A 26791-nucleotide genomic window follows, 5' to 3' on the forward strand; every position below is an offset into this window, starting at 1 on the left:
GGGGGGGGGCATGGTGAGCAAAAGAATGATGAATTTAACCCAGATCTGTGACTGGGGGTAAGTGTCTGAAAAGTTTCAGCACTCCATCCGTCATCTTGTGTTACTGTCATGTGGATCCCATGCAGACCTGGTACTAGATTGTGGACACCATGCATATTTCTTACTCGCATGTTGACCCCATGCATACTTCTTACTCGCATGTTGACCCCATGCATACCTGTTACTGGCATGTGGACCCCATGCATACCTGCTTCTGGCATGTGGTTCCAATGCATACCTGCCTCTGGCATGTGGACACCATGCATGCCTGTTACTGGCATGTGATTCCAGTGCATACCTGCCTTTGGCATGTGGACACCATGCATGCCTGCTACTGGCATGTGGTTCCAATGCATACCTGCCGCTGCCATGTGGACACCATGCATGCCTGTTACTGGCATGTGGCACAGGCCATACACGTTTTTGGTTATGTGGGAACTGGCCACACCTGTTTCTGGGCATCTGGAAAGGTATCTTGTGGGCTTCCAGCAGCCCTTGGAAAGCTGATGGCACTACCACAGAGTGCACAGTTATCTCTCAATCCTTAATTGTTGTTGCTGGCAGTCATGTTCTTTAATTGTCGCTAGGGAGAGCCCCAACCCCACGTTTTTAATCTTACTTTCAGAGCTTGTAAAGTGCCCCATGTCTGGCATTCCTAGCTCTCCCAGAGCTGGCCTTAACTTGTTATTGTAATTCAGAACTTACAATGTGAAAAGAAAACTGTAAGTACTGGAAAGAAAACAAGAAAAAAGGGCTCCGATAAGATTTAAATTGCACCTTTCAACACCAATATATCCAAATATTCCTTATGGCAACAGCCAGACCCTTGCTTGAAATTAAGTGTTAACATTTTAAAAACAATCCAATTTAATAACCTTGTGACTGGTCAGAAAGGTGTTTATATTTCCTATTTAGACATCCATAACCACCAGTAATGCACAAGAAATGGTTTGGCATGGACGCCTCCTATCTGTTGCTAAAACTGATGGTTTGATTTTGTGGGGGTTGCACACGTGGTTGAGAGGTCACACCGGAAGTGGGGTCATCCAATGGGATCTTTGCACCATATTTTGCATGTGGGCTGTCATTATCCACTAAGCTGCCTGATTCTGACATATGAAAGTCTGCATTTATATAATGAGGAAAACAAAACTTCAAGTACCAGCATTCAAAGCACAAACCTGGTGTAGGAGGCTGGCTCTTTATATAGTGACCTAAATTGAAGTACTCTGTTCAGAGAGTCCAGTGGATCCCCAATTGGCATTGCAGAGGCAAAAGTATATAGGACTAATGCTCTATTTTGTGGTAGTGTGGTCGAGCAGTTAGGCTTATCAGAGAGTAGTGCTGAGCATTTTCTGTACTCACAAAGGCAATAAATGAGACACACACTCACAGAATAAATACAAGACCAATTTAGAAAAATAACAATTCTTTTTATATATATTTCAAACTCAAGAACTTTGTAATCAGGTAAGTAGACTTTTAAGCATATATACTTTGCATTTTCAGAAATCAACACAGTGCAGTTTTCAGAGTTCTCTCAATATTATCCTATGGAGGAAAAAACAATGTTCAGCAAATACAGGGTTAACAACGACTTAAGAGATCGAGCTGAAGGAGCGAAGGTAAGCACTGGGCACTGATCAGAACCATAGCAACTGGTCGCACTGGATGGTACTGGGGTGGCTGGCTGCAGAGGTGCAGTAAGGAGTCGGGTGTCCAGTGGTCCTCTATGGGAGTTGCACCTTGTGACAAACAGGCTGCAGGCTCTGGCTAGGAAGCCAGTCAGAGGCAACAAGCAGGTAAATAGTAGACTTAGGGCACTCAGGGATGTAGGTGCACCTTTGGTCCCCTACTCCTGTGCTGAGGGGCGATGGATGCAAGACTGTCTTTATGCGTTGTGTTTTCCCATGTGGGAGCACTCGTGGTCAGGGGTCCAGCGTGTTGGGGCTGCAGGCATCATCATGGAGTCCAGCAGGAGTGGACCCAGGGTGGACTTGAACCCTTAGGAGCTGAGGGACGTTGTTGGCACCAGTGACCTACCTCAGATGGCGTCAGGGGGGATGGGTGCAGCGGTTGCTGGAGGTGTCGGGTTTCCTCTCACCACCAGGCTGTGGGAGAGGGGGCCTGAGTGCAGAGGCTGAAGGCGTCTAGTGTGAGTCCAAGATGGGTGAGACCACACTGGACCCGGTCTCTGGGCAGACGGGGACCCACGTTGGCAACGTTGGTTGGCTTCACCTCAGAACTTGGACGATAAGTGCAGTGGTTACTTAAGGTGTTGGCTTTCTGGGGTTGCAGCAGCTGCAGTCTTTACCTTGGAGTTTCTTGTTGCAGAGCAGGTCCACTGCTAAAGGAGACTTGAGTCTTTGTTGAAGGCTGGACTAGTTGGCTTCTTGGGCAGAGTCCTTTGAGGTCAGCAGGCAGTCCGGCGTGGTCAGCTGCTTCTTTTTTTCTCTTCTGCGGGCGCAACTCTTCTTTGTCTGAGTCTTTGTAGGCCATCAGGATCTGAGTTCTAGGGTTCAGGGGTACCACCTAAATGCTCAAGTTAGGGGTGTTACAGGGTGTTTGATGCGGTAGCCAATGGACTGACCACTTTTAGGGTGACTACACCCTTCTTATGACCATTTCCGCTGGGATGTGGGCAAAACCCTAACCTCAGTGGCCTAATTCCTTCCACACAAGATGGAGGAATTTAAAAAATAGTGTCCACTTCAGCTCATCCACGTTAGGGGTGGGACTGGCATGAAGTGGGCCCTCCCCTAATCTGCCTAATTCTCGTGCCTGTGCTGCCACCAAAAGTGGGGTCAGGACACGGGAGTTGGTCATCTCTGCCATTTGGAGAGACCTGCGTCGCATTACAAAGGCAGCAAGGCCTTTGAAGCTTCCTGCTCTGGAATGTCCTTCCTGCCTGGGTGAGGTTTTAATATCTCCACCCAGTGCAGGCTTTTGTCTCTAGCCCTCAAGAGCGCTGGCTCTCACCCTGGGGGGCAAAAATGCATCTGTGGTGGCTGAACTGGTCAGGACCAGTCATTCAGCACACTAGTAGCTGGTAGGTTTTCATGGGCACCTCTAAGATGCCCTCTGTGTGTGTTTATTAATAAATCCATCACTGGGGTCAGTGAGGGTTTATTAAACTGAGATGTTTGATACCAAACATCCCAGGAGTCAGAGAAGCCAGCATGTAGGCGAGGAACTCATAATGACCAGTGCCCAGCACATGCATTTAAAATGGCTTCCCTGTGCACTTACAATGTCTCAGAATCAACAGAGACATAGTAGGGGCATATCTGCCCATGCATATATGCCCTGACATGTGCCTTGGTGCACCCTGCCTTAGAAGTGGCTTATACCTGGCACATGCTGTGATATGGGACCTGGAACACAGGGATATGTGATAGGTTGTGTTTTTAATTAAGCCTGCACCAACACATGCAGTCTACAGTGGCAGCACTGTCTGGGTTTGGTGAGGGGTTTCTGGGGGAGGCACAACTGGTGCTGCACCCCTCAGAGACCCTCCTTGGTACTCCAGGGCCTACGTGCCAAGGCTACCATTTACTAGGGACTTACAGTGGTAGCTAAAGAGTTTGCCAATTGTGCAAACAAACTGGAGAAGGAGATCTGGCACTGTGACCTGGTTAGCAAGGACCCAGTGCACTAACAGTCAAAGCCACATCTGAAACCAGGCAAAGAGTGGGGGCTAACCATGTAAAAAGGGTGCTTTCCTACACCCGGTCTGTATGAAGCACTCACCCCTGACATGGGACTGCTGAAGGCATCCTTTTTAAACATCATCAGTGCGCCTCCCTCTGGCCCCACATGCTAGTGCAGCGAGGGAGGGCACTGCGTGCACAAGCAAGGCTGCTCTCACTACATCTCTGAGAGTCCATTTTATAATGTTTTGCAATGAGAGGTGTTAGACCTCACACCCTTAGGGTGGCCACCCCCTAACTTTTTGCCAGTCTCCCTCCATTTCTCTGACACAGTTTTTGCTGGTTTTAGGACTCTGCACACTTTACCACTGCTAGCCAGTGCTAAAGTGTATGTGCTCTCACCCCTAAACATGGTAACAGTGGTTCCTACCCAACTGTCATATTTAATTTACCTGTAAGTCCCTAATAACTACATATGCCCAGGGCCTATAAATTAAATGCTACTAGTGGGCCTGCAGCACTGGTTGTGCCACCCACTTCAGTAGCCCCTTAACCATGTCTCAGGCCGGCCACTGCAAGGCCTGTGTGTGCAGTTTCACTGCAACTTCGACTTGGCATTTAAAAGTACTTGCCAAGCCTTGAACTCCCCTTTTTCTACATGTAAATCACCCCTACGGTAGGCCCTAGGTAACCCCTAGGGCAGGGTGCTATGTAAGTAAAAGGCAGGACATGTACCTATGTGTTTTACATGTCCTGATAGTCAAAAGCTCACAAATTCGTTTTCCACTACTGTGAGGCCCGGAAGGAGTGGCCCTGTCATGTTTAGTATGGCCAGAATGGTAATAGAAAATCCTGCTTACTGGTGAAGTTGGATTTAATATTACTATGTTAGACAATACAATGAAAACCCTTCCCTGCCCCAAAACTCTGCCCGCCACTGAACCTTAAAAACATTTACCAGCCCTAAACTCCACCAATCCCTAAAACATAAAAATCCTCAACATCCCTACAAGCCATCCACCAGCCCTAACTCCACTCATCAGTGAACCCTAAAAACCCGTCACCACCCAATTTTTAAAACCGTATATTCCCCAAACATCACCCCTCCCTGAGCCCAAAATCCCCCCACTAGCCATTATCTTACCCAAGGGTGTGATTTTTTTATGTTTCCTTAAAATTATCTTTCCTATAAATTGTTTAGTTTATTTTTTGATTTATTTGATTCATTTGCATGTCCTTAAAATTGTCTTTCCTTAAAATCGGAGGTGTGGTTTCAGGTGGAAACCTTGTTAAAGCCTTACAGATAATGTACTTATGCAACATGCTCGCCAGCATTCACATGACCAAAAAAGAGATGAGAAAATTAGATTTTTGCCAAATCGAACCAGAACAAGTTGTGTCACAAATATATCATCCATTGGCAAACTCCCTCTCCCTCCCAGCTCCACCGTTCTCTATTAGAACTAGCCCCTCTCCCTGCAGCCTCTCAGCAAAAAGTTCCACGGGTGTGAGGCTCCTTGCACTAGTTCTGCTGTTCATTTGCTGGTTAGATGTCAAGTGTACATGTTGGTGGTTAACTGGTCATCTTCTGGTGTGTAAGGCTCTTGCACTCTCTGTATTGAGTTCTGATGTTCATTTGCTGGTTAAATGTCTAGTGTCCATGATGGTGGTTAACTGGTCATCTTCTGGTGTGTAAAGCTCTTGCACTCCCTGTATTGAGTTATGCTGTTCATTTGCTCGTTAGAATTCTAATGTCCAAGTTGGTGGTTAACTGGTCATCACCTGGGGTGTAAGGATCCTCATGCTCTCTGCATTGCGTTACTCTATTCATTGGCTGGTGGGATTTCTAATGTTCTTGTTGGTAATTAACTGGTCATCTTCTGGTGTGTAATGCACTCTCTGTATTGAGTTATGCTGTTCATTTGCTGGTTAGATGTCTAATGTCCATGTTGGTGGTTAACTGGTCATCTTCTGGTGTGTAAGGCTCTTGCACTCTGTATTGAGTTCTGCTGTTCATTTGCTGGTTAAATGTCTAGTGTCCATGATGGTGGTTAACTGGTCATCTTCTGGTGTGTAAAGCTCTTGCACTCTCTGTATTGAGTTATACCATTCATTTGCTTATTAGAATTCTAATGTCCATGTTGGTAGTTAACTGGTCATCGCCTGGAGTGTAAGACTCGCGCACTCTCTGTACTGAGTTATGCTGTTCAGTTGCTGGTTAGAATTCTAATGTCCATGTTGGTGGTTAACTAGTCATCACCTGGAGTGTAAGGCTTCTCGCGCTCTCTGTATTGCGTTACTCTGTTCATTTGCTCGTGGGATTTCTAATGTTCCTGTTGGTGATTAACAGGTCATGGCTCCTTGCACTCCCTGTATTCAGTTGCGCTGTTCAGTTGCTAGTTAGAATTCTAATGTCCATGTTGGTGGTTAACTGGTCGTCACCTGGAGTGTAAGGCTCCTCGCGCTCTCTGTATTTCGTCACTCTTTTCATTGGCTGGTGGGATTTCTAATGTTCTTGTTGGTGATTAACTGGTCATCTTCTGTGTGTAATGCACTCTCTGTATTGAGTTCTGCTGTTCATTTGCTGGTTAGATGTCTAATGTCCATGTTGGTGGTTAACTGGTCATCTTCTAGTGTGTAAGACTCTTGCACTCTCTGTATTGAGTTATACCATTCATTTGCTCGTTAGAATTCTATTGTCCATGTTGGTAATTAACTTGTCATCACCTGGAGTGTAAGGCTTCTCACGCTCTCTGTATTGCCTTACTCTTTTCATTGGCTGGTGGGATTGCTAATGTTCTTGTTGGTGATTAACTGGTCATAGCTCCTTGCACTCTCTGTATTGAGTTATATTGTTCATTTGCTCGTTAGAATTCTAATGTCCATGTTGGTGGTTAACTGGTCATCACCTGGAGTGTAAGGATCCTCATGCTCTCTGCATTGCGTTACTCTATTCATTGGCTGGTGGGATTTCTAATGTTCTTGTTGGTGATAACTGGTCATGGCTCCTTGCACTCCCTGTATTGAGTTATGCTGTTCAGTTGCTGGTTAGAATTCTAATGTCCATGTTGGTGGTTAACTGGTCATCACCTGGAGTGTAAGGCTCCTCGCGCTCTCTGTATTGCGTTACTCTGTTCATTGGCTGGTGGGATTTCTAATGTTCTTGTTGGTGATTAACTGGTCATGGCTCCTTCCACTCTCTGTATTGAGTTATGCTGTTCAGTTGCTGGTTAGAATTCTAATGTCCATGTTGGTGGTTAACTGGTCATCGCCTGGAGTGTAAGGCTCCTTGCGCTCTCTGTATTGCGTTACTCTGTTCGTTGGCTGGTGGGATTTCCAATGTTCGTCTGGTGATTAACTGATTAAGGCTCCTTGCTCTCTCTGTATTGAGTTATGCTGTTCAGTTGCTGGTTAGAATTCTAATGTCCATGTTGGTAGTGAACTGGTCATCGCCTGGAGTGTAATGCCCACGCACTCTCTGTATTGAGTTATGCTGTTCAGTTGCGGGTTAGAATTCTAATGTCCATGTTGGTGGTTAACTGATCATCTTCTGGTGTGTAAGGCTCTTGCACTCTCTGTATTGAGTTATACCATTCATTTGCTCGTTAGAATTCTAGTGTCCATGTTGGTGGTTAACTGGTCATCACCAGGAGTGTAAGGATCCTCATGCTCTCTGTGTTGCCTTATTCTGTTGATTGGCTGGTGGGATTTCTAATGTTCTTGTTGGTGAGTAACTGGTCATGGCTCCTTGCTCTCTCTGTATTGAGTTATGCTGTTCAGTTGCTGGTTAGAATTCTAATGTCCATGTTGGTGGTTGACTGGTCATCGCCTGGAGTTTAAGGCTCCTCGCGCTCTCTGTATTGCCTTATTCTGTTCATTGTCTAGTTGGATTTATAATGTGCATGTTGATGGTTCACTGCTCATCACCTGGAGAGTAAGGCTCTTTGCACTCTATGTGAGTTATACTGTTCATTTGCTGGTGGTTGAATTTCCTTGTGCGCTACATGTGGTGGTGGCTGAGGTGTGCCTCAATAGATGGCTGACTGTTGGCTCTGCTGGTGTTCGAGGTTCCTGTTGCTCCTCTTGCAGTTGGCTTCTATCTCCTGGTGGGTGGTATTTCCTCACTTCCTGTTGGTTACTGACTCGTGTCCTGTGCTTTTTACGTCTCTGCTCCTCTGGGTTGAGTACTGCTTTACCTCACGCTTGAGATTTCATGTGTCCCTCCTACTTACCTACTGACCCTTCTCTTCCTCTCTCCAAGTGTACTTCAAGGACTCCAGCCCAGGACCGTGCTACTTTGTGGACCCGCAGCTCACTCGCTTCGGCCAGGGAGGAGGACCAGCCTACTCCATGCAGTCTCGCACGAAGGTCCCAGGTGGGAGACATGGATGAGGGTTTGTGGGCGCTAAAGTGGGTTCATTGCTCACCACACCCCATGTAAAACATGGTAGTGTCACTATGTCATAGGTAACACCAGAGCCACTGGAATTATACCATTCTGCGGCTGAAACATTTTCTGTGTAATTATGGCTTGCCACATTTGCCACAAAATCCATCATCTGCTGCATAATCTGTAGAGTTTAGCAAAAAATGTATCAGCTCAAACAGATCAAAAGTTATTTTAACAAAAGCAGAGGACGGACCTTTGCAAACTGATCACGTTTTGGTTACTTGTTGCTGTATTTGAGTGTTACACTGTTAATAATGATGTGGAACCCTTTCCAGTTAGTGTTTGTAGGAAAGTACCATCTTGCCTAGCATGTTACCCCCATTTTTCACTGTATATATGTTGTTTTAGTTGTATGTGTCACTGGGACCCTGTCACCCAGGGCCCCAGTGCTCATAAGTGTGCCTGAATGTGTTACCTGTGTAGTGACTAACTGTCTCACTGAGGCTCTGCTAATCAGAACCTCAGTGGTTATGCTCTCTCATTTCTTTCAAATTGTCACTAACAGGCTAGCGACCAATTTTACAAATTTACATTGGCTTACTGGAACACCCTTATAATTCCCTAGTATATGGTACTGAGGTACCCAGGGTATTGGGGTTCCAGGAGATCCCTATGGGCTGCAGCATTTCTTTTGCCACCCATAGGGAGGTCTGACAATTCTTACACAGGCCTGCCACTGCAGCCTGAGTGAAATAACGGCCACGTTATTTCACAGCCATTTTTCACTGCACTTAAGTAACTTATAAGTCACCTATATGTCTAACCTTTACCTGGTAAAGGTTGGGTGCTAAGTTACTTAGTGTGAGGGCACCCTGGCACTAGCCAAGTTGCCCCCACATTGTTCAGGGCCAATTCCCCGGACTTTGTGAGTGCGGGGACACCATTACACACGTGCACTACATATAGGTCACTACCTATATGTAGCTTCACAATGGTAACTCCGAATATGGCCATGTAATATGTCTATGATCATGGAATTGCCCCCTCTATACCATCCTGGCATAGTTGGCACACTCCCATGATCCCAGTGGTCTGTAGCACAGACCCTGGTACTGCCAAACTGCCTTTCCTGGGGTTTCACTGCAGCTGCTGCTGCTGCCAACCCCTCAGACAGGCATCTGCCCTCCTGGGGTCCAGCCAGGCCTGGCCCAGGATGGCAGAACAAAGGACTTCCTCTGAGAGAGGGTGTTACACCCTCTCCCTTTGGAAAATGGTGTGAAGGCAGGGGAGGAGTAGCCTCCCCCAGCCTCTGGAAATGCTTTCATGGGCACATTTGGTGCCCATTTCTGCATAAGCCAGTCTACACCGGTTCAGGGACCCCTTAGCCCTGCTCTGGCGCGAAACTGGACAAAGGAAAGGGGAGTGACCACTCCCCTGACCTGTACCTCCCCTGGGAGGTGCCCAGAGCTCCTCCAGTGTGCTCCAGACCTCTGCCATCTTGGAAACAGAGGTACTGCTGGCACACTGGACTGCTCTGAGTGGCCAGTGCCACCAGGTGACGTCAGAGACTCCTTGTGATAGGCTCCTTCAGGTGTTGCTAGCCTATCCTCTCTCCTAGGTAGCTAAACCCTCTTTTCTGGCTATTTAGGGTCTCTGTCTCTTGGGATCCCTTAGATAACGAATGCAAGAGCTCATCCGAGTTCCTCTGCATCTCTCTCTTCACCTTCTGCCAAGGAATCGACTGCTGACCGCGCTGGAAGCCTGCAAAACTGCAACATAGTAGCAAAGACGACTACTGCAACTCTGTAATGCTGATCCTGCCGCCTTCTCGACTGTTTTCCTGGTGGTGCATGCTGTGGGGGTAGTCTGCCTCCTCTCTGCACTAGAAGCTCCGAAGAAATCTCCTGTGGGTCGACGGAATCGTCCCCCTGCAACCGCAGGCACCAAAGAACTGCATCACCGGTACCTTGGGTCTCCTCTCAGCAGGACGAGCGAGGTCCCTTGAATCCAGCAACTCTGTCCAAGTGACTCCCACAGTACAGTGACTCTTCAGTCCAAGTTTGGTGGAGGTAAGTCCTTGCCTCCCCACGCCAGACTGCATTGCTGGGAACTGCGACATTTGCAGCTACTCCGGCCCCTGTGCACTTCCGGTGGAAATCCTTTGTGCACAGCCAAGCCTGGGTCCACGGCACTCTAACCTGCATTGCACGACTTTCTAAGTTGGTCTCCGGCGACGTGGGACTCCTTTGTGCAACTTCAGGTGAGCACCGTTTCACGCATCCTCATAGTGCTTGTTTCTGGCACTTCTACGGGTGCTACCTGCTGCTGAGAGGGCTCCTTGTCTTGCTCGACGTCCCCTCTCTCTCCTGACGCAATTTGCGACATCCTGGTCCTTCCTGGGCCACAGCAGCATCCAAAAACGCTTACAGCACGATTTGCAGCTAGCAAGGCTTGTTGGCGGTCTTTCGGCGGGAAAACACTTCTGCACGACTCTCCACGGCGTGAGGGATCCGTCCTCCAAAGGGGAAGTCTCTAGCCCTTGTCGTTCCTGCAGAAACCTCAGCTTCTTCTGTCCAGTAGAAGCTTCTTTGCACCCACAGCTGGCATTTCCTGGGCATCTGCCCATCTCCGACTTGCTTGTGACTTTTGGACTTGGTCCCCTTGTTCCACAGGTACCCTTAACTGGAAATCCATTGTTGTTGCATTGTTGGTTTGTGTCTTTCCTGCAGAATTCCCCTATCACGACTTCTATGTCCTTTGGGGAACTTTAGTGCACTTTGCACTCACTTTTCAGGGTCTTGGGGTGGGCTATTTTTCTAACCCTTACTATTTTCTAATAGTCCCAGCGACCCTCTACAAGGTCACATAGGTTTGGGGTCCATTCGTGGTTCGCATTCCACTTTTGGAGTATATGGTTTGTGTTGCCCCTATCCCTATGTGTCTCCATTGCAGCCTATTGTAACTATACATTGTTTGCACTGTTTTCTAATACTATTACTGCATATTTTGGTATTGTGTATATATATCTTGTGTACATTTGCTATCCTCATACTGAGGGTACTCACTGAGATACTTTTGGCATATTGTCATAAAAATAAAGTACCTTTATTTTTAGTATATCTGTGTATTGTGTTTTCTTATGATATTGTGCATATGACACTAAGTGGTACTGTAGGAGCTTCACTCGTCTCCTAGTTCAGCCTAAGCTGCTCTGCTAAGCTACCATTATCTATCAGCCTATGCTGCTAGACACCATATACACTAATAAGGGATAACTGGGCCTGGTGCAAGGTGCAAGTACCCCTAGGTACTCACTACCAGCCAGTCCAGCCTCCTACATTGGTTGTGCAGCGGTGGGATAAGTGCTTTGAGACTACTTACCACTCTTGTCATTGTACTTTTCATAAGAGAAAAATATACAAAACAAGTTCAGTGTATATACACATAACCAAAAAGTTTTGCATTTCCTCTTTTCACTCTTTTCTAAGTGCTGAAAAGTACTTCTAACTTTCTAAAAAGTTCTAAAAAGTTTTAAAAGTTTTTTTTGTTTTTCTAAAAGTTCTGAAAACTTTTTTTCTTTTTTCTATCACTTTAACTCTTTCTGAAAATGTCTGGCACAGGCCAAAATGTTGATCTGTCCAAACTTGCATATGACCACCTTAGCTGGAAAGGAGCAAGGAGTCTCTGTGTAGAAAGAGGTTTGAGTGTAGGGAAGAATCCTTCCTTGGAATTGTTACTTAACATGCTTAGAGAACAATATAAGGCTAAAAGTGCCCCATCTGTCGAAAAAGTAGCTAATGGTTCCCAATCTGATCCAGGGACTCCCCCAGGAAAAGATTCAGGAAAGAAACTTCCAAGCCTGCCCATTACTAGACAGTCTAGCATAGTTGGTACTGATGTTGAGTCACACCATACAGATAGTGTTGTCTCACATCATAGCAAGAGCATTCATTCTCATCACAGTAGAAATGATGTTTCTGTTAGCCAAGCTGTTAGGGTGCCCTCTGTAAGGGACAGGTCTCCTTCTGTCCATTCTCATCATACTTCTGTTTCAAGACATGTCCCTCCCACCCACCCTGATGACAGATTGTTAGAAAGGGAGCTCAATAGATTGAGAGTGGAACAAACCAGACTGAAGCTCAAGAAGCAACAGCTGGATTTGGATAGACAGACTTTAGAAGTAGAGAAGGAGAGACAGAAACTGGGTTTAGAAACCCATGGTGGCAGCAGCAGTATTCCCCATAGTCATCCTGCAAAAGAGCATGATTCCAGGAATCTGCACAAGATAGTTCCCCCTTATAATGAGGGGGATGACATTAACAAGTGGTTTGCTGCACTTGAGAGGGCCTGTGCTGTACAGGATGTCCCTCAAAGGCAGTGGGCTGCTATCCTATGGCTATCATTTAGTGGAAAAGGTAGGGATAGGCTCCTTACTGTAAAAGAAAATGAAGCTAATGATTACAAAGTTCTTAAGAATGCACTCCTGGATGGTTATGGCTTAACCACTGAACAATACAGGATAAAGTTCAGAGAGACCAAAAAGGAGTGGGTTGATTTCATTGACCATTCAGTGAAGGCCTTGGAGGGGTGGTTACATGGCAGTAAAGTTACTGATTATGACAGCCTGTATAACTTGATCCTGAGAGAGCATATTCTTAATAATTGTGTGTCTGATTTGTTGCACCAGTACTTGGTGGACTCTGATTTGACCTCTCCCCAAGAATTGGGAAAGAAGGCAGACAAATGGGTCAGAACAAGAGTGAACAGAAAAGTTCATACAGGGGGTGACAAAGATGGCAACAAGAAGAAGGATGGTAAGTCTTCTGACAAGGGTGGGGACAAATCTAAAAATGAGTCTTCATCAGGCCCACAAAAACACTCTGGTGGGGGTGGTGGGCCCAAATCCTCTTCAAATCAAAACAAGGAAAATAAACCATGGTGCTATTTATGTAAAATAAAAGTCCATTGGACAACAGATCCCAGTTGTCCAAAGAAAAGCACCAAGCCTCCTACCACTACAACCCCTACTGCTACACCTAGTGTCCCTACTAATAGCAGTGGTGGTGGGAGCAAACCTACTAATAGCCAATCCAAGGGAGTAGCTGGGCTCACTATTGGTAACTTAGTTGGGGTTGGTCTGGTTAGGGAGACCACAGAGGCTATATTAGTCTCTGAGGGGGCTATTGATTTAGCCACCTTAGTTGCTTGTCCCCTTAATATGGATAAGTACAAGCAGCTACCCCTAATAAATGGTGTTGAGGTTCAGGCCTACAGGGACACTGGGGCCAGTGTGACTATGGTCATAGAGAAACTGGTCCACCCTGAACAACACCTACTTGGTCACCAGTACCAAGTAACCGATGCTCACAACAACACACTTAGCCACCCCATGGCTGTTGTTAATCTCAACTGGGGGGGGGTTACTGGTCCAAAGAAAGTTGTGGTAGCCACAGATTTACCTGTAGACTGTCTACTAGGAAATGATTTGGAGACATCAGCTTGGTCAGATGTGGAGTTGGAGGCCCATGCAGCAATGCTGGGCATCCCAGGGCATATTTTTGCTTTAACCAGGGCTCAGGCCAAAAAGCAAAAAGGACAGGGAAGCTTGGATCCTGGAACAATGGACCAAGTGCTCCTTAAAGCTAGGGCTAGTAGAAGCAAACCACTTCCTACTATCCCTCCCTCTACAGTGGATTCTACTTCTGAGGAAGAAGAATTCCCACCCTGTGCAGAACCTACACCAGAGGAGCTGGAAGTAGACACTGCTGAGCTTTTGGGTGAAGGGGGCCCTGCCAGGGAGGAGCTGAGTGTGGCACAGCAAACCTGTCCCACACTAGAGGGTCTAAGACAGCAAGCTGTCAAGCAGGCTAATGGGGATGTCAGTGACTCTCACAGAGTTTACTGGGAGGACAACCTCTTGTACACTGAAGCAAGGGATCCTAAACCTGGAACTGCCAGGAGGTTAGTGATTCCTCAGGAGTACAGAAAGTTCCTCCTAACTCTAGCCCACGACATTCCCCTAGCTGGACATCTGGGACAAATGAAAACTTGGGACAGGCTTGTTCCCTTGTTTCATTGGCCTAGAATGTCTGAGGACACAAAAGAATTTTGTAAGTCCTGTGAAACCTGTCAAGCCAGTGGCAAGACAGGTGGCACCCCAAAGGCACCCCTTATTCCACTGCCTGTGGTTGGGGTTCCCTTTGAAAGGGTAGGGGTTGACATAGTTGGCCCCCTTGACCCTCCTACTGCTTCAGGCAATAGGTTTATCTTGGTGGTAGTGGACCATGCCACAAGATATCCTGAAGCAATTCCTTTAAGGACCACTACAGCACCTGCAGTGGCAAAGGCCCTCCTGGGAATATTTTCCAGGGTGGGCTTCCCAAAGGAAGTAGTATCAGACAGGGGAAGCAATTTCATGTCTGCTTACTTAAAGGCCATGTGGAAGGAGTGTGGTGTAACTTACAAGTTCACTACACCCTATCATCCACAAACAAATGGACTGGTGGAGAGATTTAACAAAACTCTCAAAGGCATGATTATGGGACTCCCAGAAAAACTCCGCAGGAGATGGGATATCCTTTTACCATGCCTCCTTTTTGCCTACAGGGAGGTACCCCAGAAAGGAGTGGGCTTCAGCCCCTTTGAACTCCTCTTTGGACACCCTGTTAGGGGTCCACTAACACTTGTCAAGGAGGGTTGGGAACAACCTTTAAAAGCTCCAAAACAAGATATTGTGGATTATGTACTTGGCCTCAGATCAAGGATGGCCGAGTATATGAAAAAGGCCAGTAAAAACCTTCAGGCCAGCCAAGAGCTCCAGAAGCAATGGCATGATCAGAAGGCTGTTCTGGTTCAGTACAAACCAGGGCAGAAAGTGTGGGTCTTGGAGCTTGTGGCCCCAAGTGCACTCCAAGATAAATGGAGTGGTCCCCACACAATTGTTGAGAAAAAGGGTGAAGTCACCTATTTAGTTGACTTAGGCACTGCCAGGAGTCCCCTTAGGGTGCTCCATGTCAATCACCTGAAACCCTACTATGACAGGGCTGATCTCACCCTGCTCATGGCAACTGATGAGGGACAGGAAGAAAACAGTGATCCTCTACCTGATCTCTTCTCTTCCACAGAACAAGATGCTCTTGTGGAAGGTGTAGTTTTGGCTGATTGTCTTACTGCTGAGCAGAAAGACCATTGCATAAATCTCCTGGGTCAGTTTTCTGAACTCTTCTCTACTGTGCCAGGTACCACTTCTTGGTGTGAGCACACTATAGATACTGGAGACAGTTTACCTGTCAAAAGTAAGATCTATAGGCAGCCTGACCATGTCAGGGACTGCATAAAGCAAGAGGTGCAGAAAATGCTAGAACTGGGAGTGGTTGAGCACTCTGAAAGTCCATGGGCTTCTCCTGTGGTACTTGTACCAAAACCCCATTCCAAAGATGGAAAGAAGGAAATGCGGTTTTGTGTAGACTACAGAGGTCTCAACCAGGTAACCAAAACTGATGCTCACCCTATACCCAGGGCAGATGAGCTCATAGATACACTGGCATCTGCCAAGTATCTAAGCACTTTTGATTTGACTGCAGGGTATTGGCAGATCAAATTATCAGAAGATGCTAAACCTAAAACTGCATTTTCAACCATTGGAGGACATTACCAGTTCACTGTAATGCCTTTTGGATTGAAAAATGCACCTGCCACTTTTCAGAGGTTGGTGAACACAGTCCTGCAAGGGCTGGAAGCTTTCAGTGCAGCATATTTGGACGATATAGCTGTCTTTAGCTCCAGTTGGGATGATCACCTGGTCCACCTATGGAAAGTTTTAGAGGCCCTGCAAAAGGCAGGCCTCACTATCAAGGCTTCAAAGTGCCAGATAGGGCTGGGTAAGGTGGTTTATCTGGGACACCTTGTTGGTGGGGAACAGATTGCACCACTTCAGGGGAAAATCCAAACAATTATTGATTGGGTTCCCCCTACCACTCAGACTCAGGTGAGAGCCTTCCTAGGCCTCACTGGGTATTACAGGAGGTTCATTAAGAACTATGGCTCCATTGCAGCCCCTCTTAATAACCTCACATCCAAGAAAATGCCTAAAAAGGTATTATGGACAGCAAACTGTTAGAAAGCTTTTGAGGAGCTGAAGCAGGCCATGTGCTCTGCACCTGTCCTGAAAAGCCCTTGTTACTCTAAAAAATTCTATGTCCAAACTGATGCATCTGAATTAGGAGTAGGGGCAGTCCTATCACAACTTAATTCTGAGGGCCAGGATCAACCTGTTGCTTTTATTAGTAGGAGGTTGACCCCTAGAGAAAAGCGTTGGTCTGCCATAGAGAGGGAGGCCTTTGCTGTGGTCTGGGCTCTGAAGAAGTTGAGGCCATACCTGTTTGGCACTCACTTCATTGTTCAGACAGACCACAAACCTCTACTTTGGCTAAAACAAATGAAAGGTGAAAATCCTAAATTGTTGAGGTGGTCCATATCCCTACAGGGAATGGACTATACAGTGGAACATAGACCTGGGAGTAGCCACTCCAATGCAGATGGACTCTCCAGATATTTCCACTTAGACAATGAAGACTCATCAGGTCATAGCTAGTCTTATTGTCCTTCGTTTGGGGGGGGGGTTGTGTAGGAAAGTACCATCCTGCCTAGCATGTTACCCCCATTTTTCACTGTATATATGTTGTTTTAGTTGTATGTGTCACTGGGACCCTGTCACCCAGGGCCCCAGTGCTCATAAGTGTGCCTGAATGTGTTACCTGTGTAGTGACTAACTGTCTCACTGAGGCTCTGCTAATCAGAACCTCAGTGGTTATGCTCTCTCATTTCTTTCAAATTGTCACTAACAGGCTAGTGACCAATTTTACCAATTTACATTGGCTTACTGGAACACCCTTATAATTCCCTAGTATATGGTACTGAGGTACCCAGGGTATTGGGGTTCCAGGAGATCCCTATGGGCTGCAGCATTTCTTTTGCCACCCATAGGGAGCTCTGACAATTCTTACACAGGCCTGCCACTGCAGCCTGAGTGAAATAACGGCCACGTTATTTCACAGCCATTTTTCACTGCACTTAAGTAACTTATAAGTCACCTATATGTCTAACCTTTACCTGGTAAAGGTTGGATGCTAAGTTACTTAGTGTGAGGGCACCCTGGCACTAGCCAAGGTGCCCCCACATTGTTCAGGGCCAATTCCCCGGACTTTGTGAGTGCGGGGACACCATTACACGCGTGCACTACCTATAGGTCACTACCTATATGTAGCTTCACAATGGTAACTCCGAATATGGCCATGTAATATGTCTATGATCATGGAATTGCCCCCTCTATACCATCCTGGCATAGTTGGCACAATCCCATGATCCCAGTGGTCTGTAGCACAGACCCTGGTACTGCCAAACTGCCTTTCCTGGGGTTTCACTGCAGCTGCTGCTGCTGCCAACCCCTCAGACAGGCATCTGCCCTCCTGGGGTCCAGCCAGGCCTGGCCCAGGATGGCAGAACAAAGGACTTCCTCTGAGAGAGGGTGTTACACCCTCTCCCTTTGGAAAATGGTGTGAAGGCAGGGGAGGAGTAGCCTCCCCCAGCCTCTGGAAATGCTTTCATGGGCACATTTGGTGCCCATTTCTGCATAAGCCAGTCTACACCGGTTCAGGGACCCCTTAGCCCTGCTCTGGTGCGAAACTGGACAAAGGAAAGGGGAGTGACCACTGCCCTGACCTGTACCTCCCCTGGGAGGTGCCCAGAGCTCCTCTAGTGTGCTCCAGACCTCTGCCATCTTGGAAACAGAGGTGCTGCTGGCACACTGGACTGCTCTGAGTGGCCAGTGCCACCAGGTGACGTCAGAGACTCCTTGTGATAGGCTCCTTCAGGTGTTGCTAGCCTATCCTCTCTCCTAGGTAGCCAAACCCTCTTTTCTGGCTATTTAGGGTCTCTGTCTCTTGGGATTCCTTAGATAACGAATGCAAGAGCTCATCCGAGTTCCTCTGCATCTCTCTCTTCACCTTCTGCCAAGGAATCGACTGCTGACCGCGCTGGAAGCCTGCAAAACTGCAACATAGTAGCAAAGACGACTACTGCAACTCTGTAACGCTGATCCTGCCGCCTTCTCGACTGTTTTCCTGGTGGTGCATGCTGTGGGGGTAGTCTGCCTCCTCTCTGCACTAGAAGCTCCGAAGAAATCTCCCGTGGGTCGACGGAATCGTCCCCCTGCAACCGCAGGCACCAAAGAACTGCATCACCGGTACCTTGGGTCTCCTCTCAGCACGACGAGCGAGGTCCCTTGAATCCAGCAACTCTGTCCAAGTGACTCCCACAGTCCAGTGACTCTTCAGTCCAAGTTTGGTGGAGGTAAGTCCTTGCCTCCCCACGCCAGACTGCATTGCTGGGAACTGCGACTTTTGCAGCTACTCCGGCCCCTGTGCACTTCCGGTGGAAATCCTTTGTGCACAGCCAAGCCTAGGTCCATGGCACTCTAACCTGCATTGCACGACTTTCTAAGTTGGTCTCCGGCGACGTGGGACTCCTTTGTGCAACTTCGGGTGAGCACTGTTTCACGCATCCTCGTAGTGCCTGTTTCTGGCACTTCTCCGGGTGCTACCTGCTGCTGAGAGGGCTCCTTGTCTTGCTCGACGTCCTCTCTCTCTCCTGACGCAATTTGCGACATCCTGGTCCTTCCTGGGCCACAGCAGCATCCAAAAACGCTTACAGCACGATTTGCAGCTAGCAAGGCTTGTTGGCGGTCTTTCGGCAGGAAAACACTTCTGCACGACTCTCCACGGCGTGAGGGATCCGTCCTCCAAAGGGGAAGTCTCTAGCCCTTGTCATTCCTGCAGAAACCTCAGCTTCTTCTGTCCAGTAGAAGCTTCTTTGCACCCACAGCTGGCATTTCCTGGGCATCTGCCCATCTCCGACTTGCTTGTGACTTTTGGACTTGGTCCCCTTGTTCCACAGGTACCCTCGACTGGAAATCCATTGTTGTTGCATTGTTGGTTTGTGTCTTTCCTGCAGAATTCCCCTATCACGACTTCTATGTCCTTTGGGGAACTTTAGTGCACTTTGCACTCACTTTTCAGGGTCTTGGGGTGGGCTATTTTTCTAACCCTTACTATTTTCTAATAGTCCCAGCGACCCTCTACAAGGTCACATAGGTTTGGGGTCCATTCGTGGTTCGCATTCCACTTTTGGAGTATATGGTTTGTGTTGCCCCTATCCCTATGTGTCTCCATTGCATCCTATTGTAACTATACATTGTTTGCACTGTTTTCTAATACTATTACTGCATATTTTGGTATTGTGTATATATATCTTGTGTATATTTGCTATCCTCATACTGAGGGTACTCACTGAGATACTTTTGGCATATTGTCATAAAAATAAAGTACCTTTATTTTTAGTATATCTGTGTATTGTGTTTTCTTATGATATTGTGCATATGACACTAAGTGGTACTGTAGGAGCTTCACTCGTCTCCTAGTTCAGCCTAAGCTGCTCTGCTAAGCTACCATTATCTATCAGCCTATGCTGCTAGACACCCTATACACTAATAAGGGATAACTGGGCCTGGTGCAAGGTGCAAGTACCCCTAGGTACTCACTACAAGCCAGTCCAGCCTCCTATAGTGTTCAAAGTGTAAAAATTACGTAATACTACGACAAAATGTGCTGCATTATGTCGCATAATTTGCCTTTTCTTGCCACATTGCTTGGTAAACTGTGCCACATAATTTGGGGCCACGTGTTCAACGCATTTTTCTAGTCGCAAATGGGCCGATTCGCAGGATCGGCCCGTTTGCAACTAGAAAAAATATTTTTGCGATGTACAAAGCTCAAACTGCGACTTAGTAACTTGTTTCCGTATCACAATTTTGGTTCTGCGATTCGGTCTTAGGGAGGGGAGTATTCAGGGTGTCTCTTCCTAATACCGAATTTAATTGGTATGTATGATTGTTTTGTGACCGTGAATGCGGTTGCAAAACAATTGCAATTAGCACCAATTTCAAATTGGTGTTAACCCATTTGCAAAGAGGAGGGGTCACTTAGGGACCCCTTCCCCTTTGTGAATGGAAGCAAAAAAGTTTTTGAAGAGAAGGCAGTGGTCCCATGGACCACTGCCTGCTATGAAAAAATGAAACTGAAACCTTTCATTTGTTTTCTTTTTAAACGCATCCCGTTTTCCTTTAAGGAAAACGGGCTGCGTTTAAAAAAACAAAGATTGCTTTTTTAAAAAGCAATCACAGACATGATGGTCTGCTGACCCCAGCCGGCCACCATCCCTGTGATGTTTGCGATTCCCTGTGGGTCGCAAATTGCGACCTACCTCATTAATATTAATAAGGCAGGTCTATTTGCGACCCACCGGGAATCGCATTTGGATTTGCGATTCCCTAAATGCGATTTGCATGGAATCGTAATTAGGAAATCGCAAATCCAAATATTTGTACATGTGGCCCTTGGTCCTTTACTGCTGCATAATTCCAGAGGCCCTGCTTGTGATGTCAACTTCCTTACGCCTTCCACATACGCATCCTTCTGACATCTCCTCTCCCCTTCTCTGCAGGCTTCAAGAAGACAGTGCCTGGGCCAGGGGTTTACAGTCCTGAGAAAGCCCCCGTGTTGACCCACCAACGCCCACCTTCTTACACCATGGGCACCCGGACCAGGTACCGTGTTGTGGATCCGGTCCCAGCGCCCAACAGCTACCACCTTCCCTCGGTGCTTGGCTCCCAAGTCCCGAGCAAGGCCTCGACCCCCAGCTACAGTGTGGCAGGCCGTACCCGGTCTGGTGGGTACTCTGAGGACCTGGCACAGACCCCTGGACCCGGACACTACAACAGCACTGAGCCGGGCACCTACAAACGCCGTGGGCCAGCCTACTCCATGCTAGGACGCCACAGTGCGCCAGCGAGAAGCAGCCAGACACCGGGGCCAGGTACACACAGCCCTGAAAGGGTGACCGCCACCAGGGCCCGGGCACCTTCCTTCTCAATGGGAGTGCGCCACTCCGAGTTCATGACCCCACTAATAGTAGATGTCTCATATTAACCCTCAGGAGATCTCCAGTGGTCTCAGTGCTCACTAGTTTCCTGCTCTCACCAGTGCGAACAAAACTGCACGCCTGCTTTGTACACCTTACAACTCCGCCCTGACTCCTGACCAGTAGAGAAGCCAGGCCCAGTGAGAGGTGTTCCACGATACACACCAAGCATGCATTACACGCCTATGGACGATACACACCGAGCATGCATTACATGCCTATGGATGATACACACCAAGCATGCATTACATGCCTATGGAAGATACACACAGAGCATGCATTACATGCCTATGGATGATACACACCAAGCATACATTACATGCCTATGGAAGATACACACAGAGCATGCATTACATGCCTATGGACGATACACACTGAGCGCGCATTACATGCCTATGGACGATACACACCAAACGTGCATTACATGCCTATGGACAACACACACCAAACATGCACTACATGCCAATGGACGATACACACCAAACATGCATTACATGCCTATGGACGACACACCAAACATGCATTACGTGCCTATGGATGATACACACCGAGCATGCATTACATACCTATGGACGATACACACCAAGCACGCATTACATGCGAATGGACGATACAAACGAAACATGCATTACATGCCTATAGACAACACACATGAGCATGCATTACATGCCTATGGATGATACACACCAAACATGCATTACATGCCTATGGACGATACACACTAGCATGCATTACATGCCTATGGACGATACACACCAAACATGCATTACATGCCTATGAATGATACACACCAAGCACACATTACATGCCTATGGACGATACACACTAGCATGCATTACATGCCTATGGACGATACACACCAAACATGCATTACATGCCTATGAATGATACACACCAAGCACACATTACATGCCTATGGACAATACACACTGATCACGCATTACATGGCTATGGATGATACACACCGAGCATGCATCACATGCCTATGGACGATACACACTGAGCACACATTACATGCCTATTGACGATAAACACTGAACATGCATTACATGCCTATGGACGATATACACCAAGCATGCATTACATGCCTATGGACGATACACACCAAACATGCATTACATGCCTATGGACAATACACACCGAGCATGCATCACATGCCTATGGACGATACACACCAAACATGCATTACGTGCCTATGGACAACACACACTGAGCATGCATTACATGCCTATGGACAATACACACCAAACATGCATTACGTGCCTTTGGACAATACACACCGAGCATGCATTACGTGCCTATAGACGATACACACCAAACATGCATTACGTGCCTATGGACAACACACACCGAGCATGCATTACGTGCCTATGGACAATACATACCAAACACGCATTACGTGCCTATGGACAACACACACAAAGCACGCATTACATGCCTATGGACGATACACACCAAACATGCATTAAGTGCCTATGGACAATACACACCAAGCACGCATTACATGTCTATGGTTGGCATTGAACAGCACACTGATGTACACTTCTCACAGCTTCCAGAGCTCCAGCTAAGTCACCTCAATCTGAGACTGCCAAGACCAACTCCAGCTGAAGGGGGGCACAGGTGGACATGTTTCTGCTCTGGAGGGATATGGACTGGTCTGGCTTATGAGGACTTTTCAGCCTTGCTCACTTCTCACATCCTCACACCGGTTCTTGGAGAGATCTGACCTTTAGTGGCCAGTTGGTGACCACAGAACCATGCTCCAGCATCAATGATCAGAGTCTGAGGCACCATACCTGCACGGCACCCAGGACCCAGATACCCGTGCACCGCAAGGCAATCAACCCACAAATGGCCCAGGAGTCAGATACTTGTGCAGAGTGGGACACCAGCCAGATGGGTCCAATTATACAAAGATAGAGAGTCCATCTCAGACAGAGCCAGCCAGGTATGGCTCACAGGTGGAGGACTGGGCTTGCGCCATACATAAAAAAAAACACTTATTAAAGACTGGCACCTGCCTACCAGAAGAGACATGTGCGTCCCCATGGTGCATTTGCTAGGCCTGAGTGAAATGTACGTCATGCTGGTGTTATCTCACATAGTTTTGGCTTTTCGCAAAATTATGTGTAATTTTCTGTATTTTTTCTGAAAGTTTGCAAAATGACCGGAAAGCAAACTCAGCATATACCGAACACCCCTAGTATTTACCAGTTTGGGACACAGTCCGGGAGGTGCAAGGTGGGGTCAGAGACCTGGCCTCAGCAGGGGGGCATCTGATATAAATTCCTGGTGTCTCAGGAGTGGGCAGGACTTACAAGCTGAGACATCAACCAGACAGAGGATTTCTACTTGCCTGACAGTTTGGTAAGAATTCGCTATGCACTGACAGGCTATCTCTAGTTTCCCTCAGGCGCTCTCTGAGACCATTAGGCCATAAGCGTTTGGTCACAGATGGGGCATATCCATTGCAAAATCACGAGGGTCCCAATGCATGTCTCACTCACTGCAAGGTCTCAGTTTTTCCCAGAATGGCACACATGCGAATGGTCTCTTGGCGAGCACCATTAGGTGGCGGCCAGGGCATCCACCACCCTTACCCATAGTCTTTCAAGCATGGATGACCCCAAGTGACCACTGGTGATTGTAGATTGTAGAAGCTTCATACAGCAAGGCGTTTTGGCATGCGCACTATCACATGTAAAGGCTTAGACTGGAGTGGCTCTTTGGAATGACATGAATTGTTCTATTTGCATAATAAGGACAAGAGTGAATATTCATTTTCTTTTTAAGATAAAGGTGATTGCAACCTTCATCCTTGCTCTGATGTTATGACGTGGCCCAGAGGCAGGGGCCGAAACATGCTGACCACTGATTTGTGTGGAATTCCTCAGTTTTAAGAATTTAAGTCAAGGCCAATTTCAACCACAAACCTTTGGGGGTTAATTCTATCTCCCTCAGGAGTCGGACTGATGGATTGAATGAACTACCTTTAGGTGGACTCTTCTTCTACAGCCTATTGGAAACACCCAGAAAATTGATAGCAAGGATTGTGTGTGTGTTTTTTGTTTTTTTTTGCATTTAGGACTTGTTTTTGCTTGTATCTGATATGCTACGTATGTCTTCTGTTCTGCTCATTTTGTTAAAACTCTATATTAATTTGTTTTAAACAAGCAGGAATGGTGTAATACCAATGCCTGGTAAATAAATGGAAATAAAGATGTTGTAAAAAAATTAATTGCTTTTTCAATAGGGGTGATTCCACTATTGTCGAACCCCTTTAGATGTGGGTTAAATTGTCACCTATAGAGAACCTTGCATATTTTGTGTTTAGGGATGTAGGAAATTTGCAGACATCCTGTGATGCCTGTTTGGGTACAAAAATGCTTTTGCTCCAGAGCCTCCTTCACGCGGTCGTCTTCGGAATCAGGGCGGTGTATTCACTTCAAACAATATATGCCTCCTTGGGGTCAGCTCCTTATTAGGTTAAAGAGGGTTTTACCTTCTGATGGATACCTCATAAACCTTCCTACCGGGGCGACATGCTGACTTTCATTGCAAGAGAGTTAATCGGTTGTAATCGCTGAGTAATCACAACATTGACTCAAAATAGTTCATCACTGGGCATCTAATGAGTTAACAGTTAGATGTCAGCAAAATATGAGCATAAACACTTCTTAACAAATTTACGAAAATTCAAAATGTTTTCATGACCTTAGATAGAGAATAAAGACCATCGCCGTAAGTAATTGCGCTTGGAGAGAGGACAGAGTAACGTGAACCAACTTTCCTTCCGCAGTGATATATTTCATGAGAATATGGACCCTTTCAATAAACACCAGTCCACGCAGGCTTAGGGGGCTGGGAATTCATGAATGTATTGTTCTTTCAGGGGCTCGCTCATTTTAAAGGGTGTGTTTTTGTTCTCTGAGCTCATCTGCAGTCCTCCTACGCATAGGAGGGAACACTATTTGGAACTATTTGTGTACATTGTGGGTGGGTTCATGCAAAGACTTGGGGGGACTTAGATCTTGGCGTAGGGGAATACTCTGTCACAAATGTGACAGATATCCCGTCTGCCGTATCACAATTCCATTATATATTATGGGGATCGTAACACAGCGGACAGGATATCCGTCACGTTTGTGACGTAGTACTCCCTCTGTCCAAATCGAAATCAGGCTTTATGGACCTGATCTGGTCGGAGGGGAATACTCTGTAACAAACTTGCCGGATATCCCGTCCCCTATGTTATGATCCCATTATATCCTATGGCAATCGTAATGAAGCAGACAGGGTGTCCATCATGTTTGTGATGTAGCATCCCCTCTGCCAAGTTCTAAATCAGGCCCTTACATCACCACTGCTGGAGTTATGTTTATCCATGGTTCAGATAAATTACATTTTTTCTTTGCAGAGACTTTTCGAAGAGTAAGGCTGGAAAGATGCACCAGTCGTGGGTTTCTAGTTGTAACTGGGAAAGTCATGTGACATTTTTCTATTCATGTTAGTATAACCCCAGTGAGGCGTGACATGCAGAGTGCAATTCAGCTTTGCAGGAAGCCAGTGCCACTGTGCAAGATCCCATTTTTAGGGTCGAGCGCAAAGCGCTCCAGATCCTGCTGTAATCTCTCTTTGGGCTTCTAACCACGCCCATGTTACGTCAGCCACTTTCATTGGTTCACGGGCTTGCCTTTTAAAATCTGCTTGCTTTCATTAGTGAAAGCCATGCATACATCATGCCTTTTCTAGTGTTTAGCCCTCCTCGAGTGCACCGACCAACTACTGAAAACATACGAGGCTCCGTGTTTTCCGTATGGTCTCTGGATGACTTTTTCTCTTTATTTTGCAGCGCAACCGCGTGGGTTTTATACAGAGGGATCGATCTTGTTTTTTTTCCTTCCAATTAATGTCCGGTTAGGAGTTTACAACGCTAATAGCTCTAACTTGACGAAATGCGAGACCCGTTGCATTGTAAACGCTTGTTCTTTTTCTTTTGCCCCCAGGAGCAGTGGTTGCAGTGGTTGGTGTGTATTGGTAACAATGGTCCCAATCTTTTTTATATTTACAAAAACAGTCCCCCTACTTTTTGTTAAAAAATGAACCGTTCTGGAAGGGTTGAGGCTGACCTTGAAGTGCCTCTGCTGAAAGGGTAGGGAGGGGACCTGTACCGTGAAGACAAGTGAGAGGTGGTTCGCTAATTATCAACAGACATCCTCGGCGGGTGCTGCTGCCCGGACACAAGGCCATGTGTGCAACTGGTTAATCAGTCCGTCCTAAGGCTGCCTGTGAGACGTCGTGCTCCTCTGAAGCTTCCAGGAGGTGAAGATCTAGTCTCCTTGGGAGGGAATGTGAGGTAGGGTCACCAGACTTCCCGGATTTCCCCGGATAGTCCCGGTTTTTAGAGGACTGTCCCGGTGTCCCAGCGCTTTTGTTCATTTTAAGTAAATGTCCCGGTTTTTGGGACAAAGGTCAGGTCAACCTGTGAAGGCTATGTTAATTTTAAATAAATGTCCTGTTTTTTGGGACAAAGGTCAGGTCAACTGGCCAGGCAGAAGTGAAAAGCGTGCTCTCCTTTCGCATGCAGCTCTAGAGTCCTAAATAATTGATGAAGTAATTTATTGGTTTATTTAAACACACACATTTACAGGTCAGATATAAAAGTGAGACTACG

General features: G+C 46.9%; 1 protein-coding gene across 2 annotated transcripts in view; it reads left to right on the top strand.

Annotated features, from left to right (window-relative positions):
• The window catches only part of CIMAP1D (CIMAP1 family member D), a 57993-nt gene extending 33638 nt beyond the window's left edge, over positions 1-24355 (top strand). For both annotated transcript variants that reach the window (XM_069217068.1, XM_069217067.1), the window contains exons 3-4: positions 7951-8064; positions 20638-24355. In XM_069217068.1, the coding sequence (XP_069073169.1) occupies positions 7951-8064; positions 20638-21122 (599 nt within the window). In that variant the 3' untranslated portion in view covers positions 21123-24355. The remainder of the gene's footprint in view (positions 1-7950; positions 8065-20637) is intronic.
• The last annotated feature ends 2436 nt before the right edge of the window (positions 24356-26791 follow it).

This window comes from Pleurodeles waltl, chromosome 12 (genome assembly GCF_031143425.1).
Source record: "Pleurodeles waltl isolate 20211129_DDA chromosome 12, aPleWal1.hap1.20221129, whole genome shotgun sequence".
NCBI lineage: Eukaryota > Metazoa > Chordata > Amphibia > Caudata > Salamandridae > Pleurodeles > Pleurodeles waltl.